General features: G+C 38.4%; 1 protein-coding gene across 1 annotated transcript; it reads left to right on the top strand.

Annotated features, from left to right (window-relative positions):
• Positions 1-564: 564 nt before the first annotated feature.
• Positions 565-1503, top strand: LOC143403591 (olfactory receptor 4F3/4F16/4F29-like). The gene has a single exon (XM_076861638.1). The coding sequence runs from the start codon at positions 565-567 to the stop codon at positions 1501-1503; it is 939 nt and encodes a 312-aa protein (XP_076717753.1).
• Positions 1504-17012: the final 15509 nt, after the last annotated feature.

Raw genomic sequence — 17012 nt, 5'->3', positions numbered from 1 at the left:
GGAAATAAGGTGATAATGAAAATGGGAAGATGTCTTTTGGGTATAATAACGTCACTAACCTTCAGATATATGCTTACAAGTGGAATTGTGGATTATATGGAAGTTCTACTGTAATTTTTTTTCTTGTGATACTGGAGATATAATCCATGGCCTTCTACATGCTAAGCAAGTGCTCTACTACTGAGTTGCATACCCAGCCACTATGTTTAATTTTTTTAATGAGTTGCCGTACTATTCCTTAATGGCTGTGCTAACTTATAGTCCAACCAACAGTGTACTTACTTGACATCCACCCCAAACTTGTTATATTTTGTCTCTATAATAATGACACTTTTAACAAGTGTAAATTGATATTTCTTTGCAATTTTAGTTTATACTTCCCTGATATGTTAGTGATGTTTAAGCCTTTGTTCATATACTTATTGACATTTAGATTGGTTTAATGCTAAATGAAAACTAGGTTTTTATAACTTAGACGTATCCCCTCCTGGTCTATTCATAGGGTTGTCATAATTTGCATTTTCTCCTGTTGTTCTCCTTTAGGCAACACCTCCTACAAAGCCAATGGATGGAGCAAATCACTCTGTGGTGTCGGAGTTCATGTTCCTGGGACTCACAAACTCTTGGGGTATCCAACTACTCCTCTTTGTTTTCTCCTCCATGTTTTATGTGGCAAGCATCATGGGAAACTCCCTCATTGTGTTCACGGTGGCTTCTGAGCCTCACTTACACTCTCCCATGTACGTTCTGTTGGCCAACCTCTCCTTCATTGACCTGGGTGTGTCTTCTGTTACTTCCCCAAAGATGATTTATGACCTCTTCAGGAAGCACAAAGTCATCTCCTTTAGAGGCTGCATCACCCAGATCTTCTTCATCCATCTCATTGGTGGTGTGGAGATGGTGCTGCTCATAGCCATGGCCTTTGACAGATATGTGGCCATATGTAAGCCTCTGCACTACCTGACCATCATGAGCCCAAGGATGTGCATCTTCTTTTTAGTGGCTGCCTGGGTGGTTGGCCTTATACACTCGCTGCTTCAATTGGCTTTTGTAGTAAAGTTGCCCTTCTGTGGTCCTAATGTGTTGGACAGCTTTTACTGTGACCTCCCTCAGTTCATCAGGCTTGCCTGCACAGACACCTACCGACTGGAACTCATGGTCACAGCCAACAGTGGTTTCATCTCTGTGGGCTCCTTCTTCACACTGATCATTTCCTATGTGGTCATCATTCTCACTGTTCAGAAACACTCTTCTGCTGGCTCCTCCAAGGCTCTGTCCACACTGTCAGCTCACATCACTGTGGTGGTCTTGTTCTTTGGTCCTTTGATATTCTTCTACACATGGCCATCTCCCTCCACACACCTAGATAAGTTCCTGGCCTTGTTTGATGCAGTTCTGACTCCTTTTCTAAATCCTGTCATCTACACACTACGGAACCAAGAAATGAAGGTGGCAATGAGGAGAATGTGCAGACAGTTAGTGAGTTACCGGAAGATCTCTTAAATGATTGTATTTAGAATAATCTTCTCTGAACACACGCATTCCTTGTCGATGATAAAACTCAGAGATAAGCCTTTCTTTGCCTACTCTGATTGGTTTATGCATGCTGACATTGAGGCCATTTTGTCTTCTAATTAGAAGGAAGGGAAAAACCTCTTCTGAAAACAGAAGAAATCACATAGAAAATTATTTGAAAGGCATAGATTATAATAATCCTGAACCTCAATTCCTAAGGAATAATATTTAAATAAAGTAAATTTGTGGACATATGGAAGAGGGCAGGCTACTTTAAAGCCTTTAGAACAGGGAAAAATTCTCACCTGTTTTTTTTTTTTCTTTTAAAAACAGCAATATTCCCCACATCCAGGAATTCCTGGATGTATTCAAAGGGAAGACATTAAAATGGGTTTCTTTTGCTTTCTTGCAACTTGCAAACACTCTACTCCTTCTTGGTACTCTGCAAGGCTGTGCAAGGTGGTTAGACTCTCAAGAGCACTCACCTAGTCTAATGGATGCATGGTGTTTTGATAGAAAGGTCAAAGCTGCATGAGCTATTTTTAAAGGGCCAAGAAGGAACTAAGAAAACATCATGGCTTTTATTGATTAACATTATGCTACCCAAACCCATTCAGTTTTCATTACCATTTTTATTCTACTTCCTTATCTCTCATTTTGCTTAGTATGTTTCTGTCTGAAATTCACCACATAAAAAGTTTGTGTGGTTTTTGGACGTAGAATTGATGAAATATTCACCTTTGGTTTGAAAATGAGTGTACTTCCCCCATGTTGCTTCTGGTAGGCTGACTCACCCTATGGTATGGGGACAGCACCTAGGTCTGCAGTTCCTACCTCCTACTGGCTCTCTCCCTGCAGTTCCTCCAAATCCTGAGCCAGATGCAAGGACATGATTATGATGAAAGTCCCAGGTTACACAGTTACCTGCATTATCAAAATTGGAAGTATTGACTTAGGCACAGTGGTGTATGCCTATAATCTCAGCAGCTCCAGAGGCTGAGGCAAGAGGATACAGGGTTCAAAGCCAGCCTCAGCAACTTAGCAAGTTCCTAAGAAACTACTGGTTTACCTTTGGTCTCTGCTTCACCTTTGGTCTCTGCTTCATGTCCATTTGTCCTTCTGTCAGGCCAAAGCACACTTGGGCCAGTGAGATAAATTGTTGAGAGACAAAAAAAAGACCTAGAGACAGTATATGAGTCATTAGTTTTATTGATAAAATGCTCACAGGGAAGGTTCAGTGGTGATAGACTGAACATATAGCACCTCTGACCCTTATGGAGTTTGTCATAAGTACCTTGTCTGCTTCACAGCATTTTATTCGGTGTTGAATGGCTAGATGAATAACACATATCCTTTCTGCAATACCTTCAGTTCCATACCTGTCACACTTGGAGAGGGGTTTTATATGATAGGTTACAGAAGCAGTGACATCACCAGCATTAGTTTGCTTAGTTTACTTATATGACAGCAATCCACGAAGCAATCCTCCTGGTGTACATGTAAAAGCAACTTTTTACAGCAGCTGTCCCTAGTTGTCAGTGTGCATAAGAGAAAGTATCCTTCAAGATAACATTTATCTACTCATTCTGCCCCAGACACTCTACTCACTTGGCTTTGTTATGTTCTTGGGAACATCTCAACATCCTGGTCTTTAAAGATGGCACATCTTCTACAATATTGGCATCACTGGCCTTAGGCTGGCATGAGGTTCAGTGGTACCAGACCCATATGGACTGCTTAATGGTTTCCACCATTGCACAAAGCCTAATCCCAATAAGTCATACCTTATTCTATAACACTGTAGTGATACTATTTCTTTGATAAAACCCTGAGTGATAAATACTCAACACTTTTTTTTCAGTCTAATCATCTGTGGATTTATATTATAGAAAAACTTTTCAATCCATGTGATATCTATGCAACATTGTGTCTGAATAAGGGACACATACTATATAGCAAATGAGTTATAATAATGAGGTTACAACACATGGAACTCATTAGTCCACCAACATGCCCCACCACTTACAAGGAACTGACAGATAAATTTTTTGGAAAAATGTGACCATCTGTTTTTATCCCAGAGATGAAAGAAGGGGGCCTAGATTAAGGGTCATTGTCAAAGGGTCTTTGGTTTTATTTGTGATATTGGAATGTTGAAATGAGAAGAGATTCATACTCTGTGTGCAATTAAAAATTATTTAAAATTTTAAAGTAGTGATCTTTGCTGCTATCAAGTCATTCTGGGATTCATTAAACTGGATTTTGAGTTTTCAAGGTTATCATTAGTTAATATTAAAGTTGAGATTTTCTTAACTCTAATGTACCAGATATGTTCTCTTTTTTTCCAGCTAAAATGAAGCTTGATTACATTGATTACATTGTTTGAATTAGCTGTGGTTTAGACTACTTTAAGAGCAAAGTACATCTGAGCTGCCAGATCCCATGCCTGCATCACAAAGCATTTTCTCTTTGGTTTCCTAGGCTTTTAAAAAGGGGTTTGTGGGCCATAAAAAGAGCAGCTTTGGAGAAACACTGAAGGATATCAGTGTTTCCTCCTACTTTGTTGACATGGGAAGTTTTTCGTGGGAAGCAGTTTTAATATAGGCAGTGATAAAAATTCAGTTATTTGCTTATTGTTCATTATTTTTTAATGTCTTTTCTAAAAATTGATAGTTTCTTAGGCCATTGTATCATGACTTCTTCTATTTTAATCATCATTTATGATTTTATTTTAAAATTATTGTTATTCTTTTTTTTACATTTTTGTTTTGGATTAATTTATTCATCATATTTCAGTTTTGCTCAACTAAACAATGATTTATAAAGTGACTAATATATGACAAAAAATACACAAGGCACTGGAAAGAGAGAAAAATAAGGCAACATTCCTGCCTTTAAGAATCTTTCACACTGCAGGGCACAGAGAGCAACAGAGTTTCAATGTCACCAGGTTGCTGTAGTGTGGAGGGGGGACTATGGGACTATAAAGAGGATCGAGAGCTGAGCAGCAGCTCATTGGTCATTATTCTCCAATGCTGATAATTAAGCACTTTTTAAATTATTTTAGTTTTTATATAATAGCGAGTCCCCTCTACCCTTGCTGAGGCATTACCTCAGGCACTTTTAAAAAATATTGAGAGTCTTAGCCCACCTTCAGAGAGTTTGATTCAAATAGTCTGGATCAGGTGTGTTATTTTGTAAAAACTCTCCTAACACTTTCCACCTGCACTCACTGTGCTATTAGTTCTAAACCACTTAGTTTATCTGACATGCTGAACTTGCCATACTTCATTCTGCAAGCTCTTATTATTCTTGGAATTCATCCTGCCACCCTCATTCCTGTCTCCAACCCTCAAGTCTCCACTCAGGTGTTACTTCCTCTGGGAGGTCTGCCCACTTCCTCACAGGCAGATTTAAGGATTCTTGCTTCTGTGTTCCTACCCACTGCATGGATGATGTCTTCAGTAGAACTATTACCCAGAAATGGATTAAGACGCTTTGCCTGTGGGACTTCATGTTCCTTGGGCAGGGACTACCGTATGCATAAAAGAATGAGCTGAATAAATAAACTCCATGTCTAGTCCTAGCTATTAAGAGACTTGCAATATAATGGAATTTTTTAAAAAGAATTTTGATGTCACTTTATAGATTCCACATTGTAGGCTACTTTTTGATGTGAAATAAATTCAAGTAAAATATCCTCTTTTGCATGATAGGCACATACAATGAAGTTCATAGTGAAATCACATGAGTTTGACCAATGCATTCATCCTTCCCAATAGGACTCATTTTAAGCAACAAATGAGCAAGTCATTCTTGACAGACACAATTGCCAAAAGTGATACTTTTTATTTTATGTTGGGGATTGAACCCAGCGGCACTTTACCACTGAGCTATATCTCCATTTCTTTTTTAATTTTGAGAAAGAGTCTCACTAAGTTGCTAAGGCTAGCCTCAAATTTGTGATCCTCTTGCCTCAGCCTCCTGATTTGCTGAGATTACAGACATATACCACTCACAAGGCAATACTTTAAAAATACCAAGTTTCAGTTTTGTTTCCTCTCCAGTGACTCATTACAAGGTTTTTCCTCTGGTTATTCTGACCAGAAAAATTGGGATCCAGGGACAATTCCCCTGACCACATGAGAAAAACTGGCAAATCCAGGTTTCTGCAGAATTACTTGGTCATTATTCTCCAATAATGATAATTAAGCACTTTTTTGATTATTTTAGTTTTTATATAATAGCAGTCTCACAAGCCAAAAACTCAGCTACGCAGGAAGCCTAATGAAGATGCTGTGGTCTGGGAACAGGTAGGTGCAAAGACAGAAAGTAAAGATAACTACAGAAATAAATGGACTTGATATATTAAATTCAGTTATAGAAAAATAATCTAGTGATAGAATCTCCCATTTCAAATGTCAAATACCTTTGGGTTATAGTCAGCTAAGTATCAATGTCAAGAAGAAGGTACAGATCATACTAGGGAGTACAGATTGGGGGAAAAAGTAAATAAATAACTTTGACTCTCACTTTATAGTAAAAATGTGTCTTGGTTTCAAGGGTGATACTAAAGCTAAGAGCAAATGTGACATCTTTAACATAAACAGTGCATTTGGGATTTCAAGAGATAATTTAGTAAATGATTTATTTATTTTACATCTTTAATCATTTCAACAAGAATGAAAGAAAATTAATAACCCATAGAAGTGCAAGTTAGGAATACTCGCTTTGTTTTATTTCTCCCTTGTCAGAAAAGGTGAGAGTTCACTACAGTCTAGTATCCTGTGACCTTTAACAGAACTAAAACCAAATGGTATACACAGAATTTTGGAGAAGGATTGACAAGTAAGCTGTCTTTTTTGAGATTCACAGGCAACCTGCCTTTCCTCAATGCCTATTTACTCATGAAGCAATCATTTTCAACTGTGACACAAAAAAACTCTTACAGTGGTATTAAGTGGGGGGGATTAATCATTCTGTTGTTACCTATGTTTGTTGGACAGTAGGTGTTTTTATTCTTCTTCTCTAATTTTGGCTACCATGATGCAAAGTAGATGTAAATGAAGTTCAGGGAAAATAACAGATTCTGGAATCCAGGGGCACTGAAAGAGTCTCAAGAGGCAAAGTTAAAGAAAGGGGTAAATTAATTGGTTGCTTAATTTAAGTAGAATAGAGATTTATTGAGAGAGGTCCTGATAACATTTTTATTTTGACAGAGAAAAAAGCAAGGGGACATAGGCTTCAAACAAGGAACCAGAAAATTAGCTGGGAGCAGGGAAGAAGTTTTGGACTGTCAGAATTATATAAAACATAAGAATGGCAGAGAGAGAGAGAGAGAGAGAGAGAGAGAGAGAGAGAGAGAGAGAGAGATGTTGAGCTCTAAAGCAGTATGTCTTAAGTAATTTGAATATGCCTTTGATATGCACTGGATTGAAATTCTTTTCATACATTTCATTACTGGTATGATACTCATTTTCTCCATATTCTACAATTATGATCTTTAAAATGGTAAGAATCTCTTCCGGGAGGCTGATCAAATCCATGTAAATTTATAAAACAAGGGATGTTATTTAGAAAGCAAATATTAATGAATTAGGGCTGGGGATGTGGCTCAAGCGTTACGTGCCCACCTGGCATGCGTGTGGCCCAGGTTCGATCCTCAGCACCACATACAAACAAAGATGTTGTGTCCACCAAAAACGAAAATATATATATAAATTCTCTCTCTCTCTTTAAAAAATATTAATGAATTATAATTTGTAACTTCAATGGCCTTTAGTTAAGAAGAGAGAAGGATAGAAAATAATGGTCAAAGCAAAGTGTGTGTGTGTGTGTGTGTGTGTGTGTCTTTTGCTAGAGAACAGAAGATTGAAATGCCCTTTTAGAACCAGCTCAGGTGACTTGTCATTTCTTGTTATCTGAAACCTTGCAGATATCACCATGTTATTCCCAAGATTTATTGCTTGGATATCTGGGAAATTTCTGATTTTTGTCAATCAAATTAGAGAATTTTTTGTTTAAAAGATGTGCATTCTTCCATAATTTTGCATTTGTATAAAGTATGGTCATTGTAGGTTCCCAGTGTTTCTAGCAATAGTTAGCAGATGTTTAGAAACATTTTTTTCCTTTAAGTTGCATTTGGACTTTTCCTCCATCTATTTATTTATCCATTTCTTCATCATCCATCCATCTTCATATTTATCTATCCTTGCACTCACCCATCCTCTTATTAATTCCTCTAACAAATACTAATTAGAGGGAAGTGGGTAGGGTAGTTTGAAGAATAAAGTGATATCAAAGACTAATTTTCCCCAGAGAAGCTCATAGTTTAATGTATAACTTTGGTAACACTGACATTGGGGCTGGGTAATTCCTTGTTGTGGAAGCTACCTTGTGCACTCTCCTCTTTCCTTGTGTCATTGTGACAGCCCAAAACAATTCCAGATTAACAAATGTTTCTTGGGGGGTGTGATGTCCTTGGTTGAGAAGCACTAAATTAATAAGAGAGGCTTAAAAGGCCATATACTTCCTGCATTGTGATATGTCCTAAAGTAAAAGTGTGCACACAGGGATGTATAATAGATGTATTCATCTCTGATCCCCACCTCTGAAAATTACTAATATACTTCTGCAAGGTAGTTATTAGTTAAATAGCAAAAGGAGATCTTATATTTGAGTAAATTATTCTTCACAACTCATGCCTTGTTTTGCTCCACAGTATCTTAATTTATTCCACGTAATAGATCTAATCCATGTAAATTTGGCTGAATAGCTAAGCAGGCTTTATTGCTGCTTTTCCTTCCACATAGTTTCTGTTGAAATGACTCTCAGAAGACCTCTAATGAAAATGCTCTTCTATCATCACTAGCAATTAAAGAAATGAAAATCAAATCCACTCTAAGATTTCATCTCACACCAGTCAGAATGGCAGCTATTCTGCATACAAACAACAATAAGTGTTGGCAAGGATGAGGGGAAAAGGTACACTCATACACCGCTGGTGGGACTGCAAATTGGTGCAGACAATATGGAAAGCAGTAGGGAGATTTCTTGGAAAATTGAGAATGAAATCACCATTTGACCTAGCTATTCCTCTCCTCAGTCTATACCCAAAGGACTTAAAAACAACATACTACATGGACACAGCCACATCAATGTTTATAGCAGCACAATTTACAATAGCTAAACTGTGAAACCAAACTAGATTCCCTTCAGTAGATGAATGGATAAAAAATGTAGCATCTATACACAATGGAATATTACTTAGCAATAAAAGAGAATAAAATCATGGCATTTTCAGATAAATGGATGGAGTTAGAGAAGATAATGCTAAGTGAAGTTAGCCAATCCCCAAAAACCAAATGTTGAGTGTTTTCTTTGATATAAGGAGGCTGATTCATAGTGGGATAGAGAGAGGGAGCATGGGAGGAATAGACAAACTCTAGATATGGCAGAGGGGATAGAGGGGAAGAGAGAGGGCATGGGGTTATTAATGATAGTGAATTGTGATGATCATTATTATCCAAAGTACAGGTATGAAGACATAAATTGGTGTGAATATACTATGTATACAACCAGAGATATGAGAAATTGTGCTCTATATGTGTAATAAGAATTATAATGCATTCCACTGTCATAAATTAAAAATAATTTTAAAAAATAATAGACATAAAAATTTATTTAACACTCAATTATTGAAAATGGGGTGGTTTACAAGAAACACTGTGTAGACAGGAACACCTATCCACCAAAGGGTGGCTCCACCCAAACCACCTCCATCTTGGGACACTGCAGCCACTGCCATAGCCCTCCCATCATGGTTATCGCCACCATGGGAGAAGATGCATAGTATGGCATCACTGAACAGGCCACCAAGCTCTATCGTACATTCTGTCTTTCTAGCACCACCCCTGAAAGTGGTTACCTCCATCTTGGGACACATCCACCACCATCTTGGGTTACCTCTACTGCCACCTCTGCTATCTTTAGTTGGAGGCAATTTCCATATTGAGCCACCAACTGGGGCCTGGAAGCCTAACATCAAGATACCTATCATCTTGACACTACTTCCACCGCCAACTAGGAACATGGTCGCTTCCATCTCTGGAAAACAACCACGACCTGGAAGACAGTCACTAAGATCCCTGTGGGCCAGGTTGCACCAGAGGTATCCCTAATAGGTGTGCTAAAAGTCACCATCCTGTTGCAGAGGCAATAGGAAGCCTTGTATGAGTCACCTCTCTCTCTTTTTTTCTCCTGCTAACAGCCAACTTCTTTTGATTCCCCTTTCACAAAATATACAATCTTGCTCTTCCCTCACCAGTGAGATTAATAAATGACATGTGACCACTTTATAGGAACATGTCTTTAATTCTTTAAATAAAGTATCCTCTGGCCCCTCTGATATCCAAGTGAGCACACGTTCTGGAGCCAGTTAATCTGCTTCCCAAACAATGAATCTCCTAGTTAAACCCAGTCATGTCTCCTCCAGATTCCGGTAGAGATTGTTAAGCATCAATCTGACCTCTGCTTTGTTTTCTGATATGATGATTTTTATTTATTTTTCTGGATTTGGGGCAGATTTGGTTCTGGTTCTGATTCAACATGTCTTATAAGTAGTGATTTCCTCACTGGTGACAGTAAGAATTACAAATTTGATTTCAAGACCTGATCATTCAGTTGTAATCTCTATTGGGATAGTGGGGATGTAGTGTGTATCAGATGAAAGATAATAGACAATTGGTTTAGGTTGCTTTTTTTATCTATTGGTCTGTTTGTGCAAAAATTTTTCTTCATTCCATGGGAAATAGAACATCTCTTACAGATCTGGTATGAGATTGCATATGAAAATATTTCACATTTATATATGAGAGAGAGAGAGAGAGAGAGAGAGAGAGAGAGAGAGAGAGAGAGAGAACATAATTTTACCTGTACTTGTACAGAGTCTCTGTATCTTCAGATCATATTAGTAAAATATACTCATTTTTTCTGCTTTTAACCCATTATGTTCCATCATCCTACATATATGACATCTATAAAAAAATTTTATGACACCTATAAAAATATCTAAGTTTTTATAGGTGTCCTATATGAGGGATGATGGGACATAATAGATTAAAAATAGCACTTATTGCCTTTAACATTTGGGTAGGATATTTGCAGAAATAGGAGGTTATTTTTTTTTATTTAGAGAATACTTTATTAGTTTCTGTAATCAAACCCATGTAGATAAGACCTTACATATTTAATATAGTGCGTTACCCCTGTACTAATGGAAAAAATTAAGTTTAACATTTCTAGACCAATATGGCTGTTAATTTCTGTACAATGCCAACTCAACACGGTAAACTGGGATACTTTTCCAAAGTTGACAGCACAGCTAAAGTTTCCAAAAATTCAAATTATCTATATATGTATATGTATGTATGTATATGTATGTATATATATATATATATATATATATATATATATATATATATATATTTATATAAAAAGACCAATAATAGCAATATGTTCTGCATCAGCAGCAGCAACAGTGTTTCCAGGTTCTGCAGTCATCTGAACAGAATCATAGACACACCCAGCACACTCCATTTAAAAAAGGGGGGAAAGTAAAAAAACAAAAACAAAACAAAACCCAAGAAAACAGCAAAGTTCTGTTACTGTTGTGATACCTGGCACCATTTTTTTTTATTAGCTTCTCAATCATCATCTGAAAAGAAAACATTCTAGAGTAACATCATTAAAAACAGCTCTGATAAAGCACGGTCACTACCACGTATCATAAAATAGGTACGAGAGGTTTAACATTCACAGCGTATGATACAGTACTGTCCTACATCTACAATACTAGAGGGTACGATTACAAAGGCAATTATTTGAGACTTGATTCTACTTTTCCAGCAGAGGCCCAAAAGGATGGTATGACACAGCTCTGTAAAGAAATGTACTTCCTTAGGATTTCCTTTCATTGGCGGCACAGTTCCAAGTACTCACTCTCTTCATGAACGTCAGCTAAAAACCGTTAATGGAGGGGGGGAGAGGGAGGAACAAAAAACAAAACAAAACAGCCATTGGATCCATACAAAGGTGACCAAATGGAGGCAAGCAAGACTCAACCTAACTAGCATTTGACCAAATCTGTCATGTTGGAATGGTGAGCGCTCCATGGAAGAAAGGAGATGCCCAGTAGCGCTCCAAGCTTCAGACCACAACCAAACACAGCATCATTTCAAACAGAGGCAGTTGCCAAACGCTGCTCATTCAGATATGCTCAAGAATGCTGGTGTCAATATTGAACCATCTGCTCACTCATTCAGGAAGAAGGGGAGATCAGTTTCGACTGTACTTTGATTGTGTTCAACTCAATCATCATATTACAAAAATAGCAAGCTGCCATAATAAAAAATAAGGCTCCTCTCTCTAGCACCAGTTATCTTCAGCTCTTCACCTCCAAGCCTACAAACACCATAACCATATCCAACGAACATAAGGGAGCAAAGAAACCACATGTGATCTACTGGCCAGGTCCGCCACACTGTTCAGGCTGAGCTATTCCTCTGTGGTGTTATTTTCCTCCTATTTCTGGTGTTTCATCTAACCATAAAGATTTTTAGGTCTAAATTATATGCACTTCAGGAATATGTGCACATAGTCATATATAGATTCTGACTGAAGATGCACGGCCACCAACTGAGCAAATGTTATACAGTAGGTGCAAGCTTGCCAAAGCCTGGTTTTAACTGGTACAGCAGCTGGGTGTCAGAGCAAATCACTCTTATGTCCTTGTGCATCTTATATTTTGAGTGTTCATGAAATTTGCTGACCTACTAAAATAACTCTATGTTAGTGATTCTCAATTTTCCTCCTTTGAGGGACAAAAGACTGTTTCCCTGACCAAAATTAGTCAGACCCCTCTGAGCCCTCTTCTCAACTAGGCCTCTACCTTGGCCCCTTTCCTGATGCATATGTATACCCAGTTTTAGCAAAAATCATGTGAAGAAATACAGAGAATACCACACCTTGATATATTCTTTTAATAATAACCTGCTGCTTAGCTATAAAATTCTCCACTTATACTTTTTTTTTAATTTTTAAAAATATTTTCTAGTTGTTGATGGACTTTTATTTTATTTATATGTGGTGCTGAGAATCAAACCCAGTGTGTCATGCATGCTAGGCAAGCACATTACCACTGAGCCACATCCCCAGACACCTCCACTTATTCTTACTGTATGGAGAATTCAACCCAGTGCAATGCTGAGAGGTCTCTATTCCCCTATTGCAATAGTTCCGGAACAATGTTACCATATTAACTGTAGTCAGGCTGCAGGTCATTTGTTGTTGTTATAATTGTTATTTTGTTTTGTTTTGTTACTGAGAATGGAACCCAGGGATGTTCAGCCACTAAACCACATCCCTAGCCATTTTTATATACTTTATTTAATTGAGTCAACATCTCAATAAATTGCTTAGGGCCTCACTAGGTTGCTGAGGATGACTTTGAAATCACGGTCCTTCTGCCTTAGCCTCCCAAGCCACTGGGATTACAGGTCTGCACTATCACACCTGGCAGACTGCAGGATTTTTTAAAAGTATTCTTTATGAAACGAAGTGAGTCACTTTGGTTAAAGTCAGAATTAAAAGGAGTAACTGAGATGAGAAAAAATAGTGGACAACATACAAATGACTTTGCTTTTCAAGAGGAAAAAAAGGTAAATTCTGAGATAAAATGACTTTTTTCCCCCAAATACAGGCCTCAAACTTGGCCTACTTCACTGATGGATATGCGTAGCCCAGTTTTAGTGAAACACAAAACCTAATGAATATAGAAAGTAGGAAGTAAATTCTAGTTTGCTTTGTTGTATAGGTATAACTTCAATTAATGAAACTAAAGAGAAGCAGTGATACATGTTAAATTTTGTGCAAAGTTTGCAGAGTGTGACTTTGTGAATTTACTAAAATAGAAAACAAAAAACACTTTAAAACGCTGTTATATCAAAGCAAGACTAGAGTTCAGTTTTCTCTAACTTACTTCTACTATGTTAATTAAATACATTTTCAGTCTGTAGTTATACTACAACCATTTTAGTTCCCTGATAGCTTCATTACCTATACTACTACTTTGGGTTGATTGGTGTCCACTAAATAGATACTTCACAGTTTTATGAAAGTGAGATTGTTTGCAAATGGGATCTTTGCAAATGTAGTCAATTTAAGACGAGGCCATACTGGATTATAAAGTACGAATGAGAAACTTCTCCCTCTTCTGAAGGCCTTGAAGTGGAGTGGCCTGTTTCTAATAATTACTTCATATAATATCATCCCTTTGAAATTGAAATTCAAAAATCATTATAATCTTTGGTTTCTAAATACTTTAATTCCTCCTATTCTTTCAGAAGTGAATGACCGTCCTTCTTTAGTGAAAGAAAAAATGGACCTAATACAATATGGATTATCAAATCATGGTAGGACAAAGAGAAGCTTTCATCTGAGTTTCGCCATCACAGTGAACTTTTGCACCATGAGTACTCTTACACCACCAGTCACCTAAGAATATCTTCCCGTAACTCACTAGCTGTCTGCATACTTTCCTCATTGCCACCTTCATTTCTTGATTCCTTAGTGTGTAGATGACAGGATTCATAAAAGGAGTCAGAACTGCATCAAAGAAAGCCAGGAAATTATCCAGGTGTGTGGAGAAAGATGGCTGGGCATAGATTAATATCAAAGGACCAAAGAACAAGACCACCACAGTGATGTGAGCTGAAAGTGTCAACAGAGCCTTGAAGGACCCAGCAGAAGAGTGTTTCTGAACAGTGAGAATGATGACCACATAGGAAATGATCAGTGTGAAGAAGGAGCCCACTGAGAAGAAACCACTGTGGGCTGTGACCATGAGTTCCAGTTGATAGGTGTCTGTGCAGGCAAGTCTGATGAACCAAGGTAGGTCACAGTAAAAGCTGTTCAACATGTTAGGGGCACAGAAGGGCAACTTTATTTCAAAGGTCAATTGAACCACTGAGTGAATAAGGCCAACCACCCAGGCAGTATACATTTAGTAAATATGTATTTCTTTTTTATTTTACTTGTCCAAAACAGCATGTAGTTTAAGAGAAAATGAATGAACAAGAAAATAATATGCTGTTGGCTAGCAGAAAATACCAACATTCCATATCATAAAAGATATTTCAAAAAAGAACTGTGATTCATATAAAATTCACCTTATTTTATTGAAAAATTATTGTATGAATTAAACTGATTTGCCTTGAAAATGCACTGTAATTCTTAGTAATGCATTACACAAATGTAATTCATTATTTGTATAATTCCTCATCCCCAACTAGGTTATAGACATGACATTAGAGATCACATGTATATTATTCAATCCAATGTATCAAAAATTTAGAATCACTCCAGATATATAATAGGGATAAATGAATATATGCTGAATAAAATCCACTTGTTTGGGGGTAGAGATGGATCAGATGAGGAAAGAAGGAAAGGTGGAATTAAAAGTTTAAAAACTGTCCTGCCAAAAGACAAAAGAGAACTAAAAGGAAATCTTCAATCTAGTCTAGGAGACTTGAATAATAAGGTCAGCTTTGGACCTACTGATAAATTGAAGATAAATAATTTAGGAAACTTTCTAATCATCACAGATCAGGAAATTCATTCCCAAACATGTTAAATAACTTGACCAAAATCAGAACTTTACTTGGTGACAGAGCTTAGACTACAACCAAAGTCTATTGACTTCAAGACCAGTGCTCTCTTTAATTCCCTGCCCTCTTATTTATCTGTGACTTCATGCAGAGATAACCTGAACAAAAGTATGTGGCAAGGTGATGATAGAAACTGTTGGGGGGAGAAGTTTCTGCGTCACTCTCCAACTTAGGGTGAATTTCATTACACCTTTATGGCTCTCATTTCCTTCCTGTCAATCTATTCCATTTAACAAATTAGTTTTTTTCTTTTTTTGTCAAACAACATAATTAATATTTATTGCATCATTCTGACCCAAAGCAGTCCCTTTAAAATAGGCACTACTTTAAAATCAATAAACAGGGGGATCCAACATGGCGGCGGGCAGAGAGGCTGTGCTTTCAATACAACCCCAGTGATGGGGTCATAAAGTCGCAAGGATAACTCTTGGATTCTACCAACGGAGAATCTCCTAGCAAAATTCCACTGAAGAGAGACCGGCTGGGAGCTACTAGGAGTTTTTTGAAGCATCTGTGTGACCCGGAGGAGCAAACCCTGCCAGGAGACGCGGATCCACCAGCCACAGTCCGCGCACCGTGGGTGCAGCTGCAGATCCGTCCACCCGCCCGCAGCCAAAGTGACTGGGTCCTGCTAGACTCTGAGACTCAGCTTGGCAGGAAGAAGTCTTTAGCCAAGCCTCCACGAGCCAGGAGCGGAGGCCAACCGGGCCAGACCAGTTCCACCCCTCCCTTAGGACCCTCCGGCAAGGAGCCTGGGGCCCGCCATAGCAGAGAGGTGACATCATCGGAGTTCGGCCGGCGGAATTCCCTCCCAGCAGAATCCACTTTAGCAGGTGCGTGACTCCCCATTCTGATACAACCTGCCAGGAAACTTCATTGACTTCTCAGGGGTCATATCCATAGGGAAGCAGAGGGGATCCCCGACCCCCAGCCCCCCATATCACCAGCGGTGACTCCCAAGGTCTTAACTGCCAGTTTACCACAGCACTGGGGCTTAAAAGGGACACGCGGTGGGGCTGCAAGTGTAACTAGATCTCTGGGGAATCACTTCTGGAGAACAGGACCTGGCTGGCAGGCTGATAGGAAGAAGGGGGTTAAGGGCTGGAGAAGTGAAATGGCTCTGGACTGACAATTCTGAGAGACTCCCAGGAGACGCCTTACAGAAATAGCTCTCGGCAGGTAGAGAGCAGAAGCTCCACTTGGAGGGCACAGCTCCGCCTACTGGAAGAGAAGAAGGTGGATCTCTAAGACTTTAATTTTGTTGTTGTTGTTGTTGTTGCTGTTGTCAATATTTTTTTTCTCTCCTTCTTCTCTCTCTGTTCCTTTCCCCCCTTTTCCTTCTCTCTGTCTATCCCATTTCAAGTTTTATTGTTCTTTTCATTCCCCTCTAATCTATCTCTCTCTCTATCCTTTTTTCTTTTTAACATCACCTTCATTCCCCTACCCCCCAACTTTCATCCCAAGCATTACATTTTCCATTTCGTGTAATTGTCTAAATGCAAATAGGAGAATGTCTCGAGGCTGTCTATAAGACTCCTAAATACCTAGCTACTACCAACACCCTGATCCAATTGCCTGGTAGTATCCACCTTCAGTGGAGCAATCTTCTAAAGTAGCCAAGACATACTAACCATCGTACCACCAGAGCAGCTAACCTAAACATATAGTCCTAAGAACAAACAGCAAATCATTATATGCATACAGAACCTAGAAGCCTTATATGAATTGAATGAATCAGATTTAAAGTACAACAAAGCCCAACATTTCTAG

This window comes from Callospermophilus lateralis, chromosome 7, assembly GCF_048772815.1.
Source record: "Callospermophilus lateralis isolate mCalLat2 chromosome 7, mCalLat2.hap1, whole genome shotgun sequence".
NCBI classification, from domain to species: domain Eukaryota; kingdom Metazoa; phylum Chordata; class Mammalia; order Rodentia; family Sciuridae; genus Callospermophilus; species Callospermophilus lateralis.
Note: the sequence above shows the minus strand (reverse complement) of the source record. Positions and strands in the feature narration are given on the sequence as shown.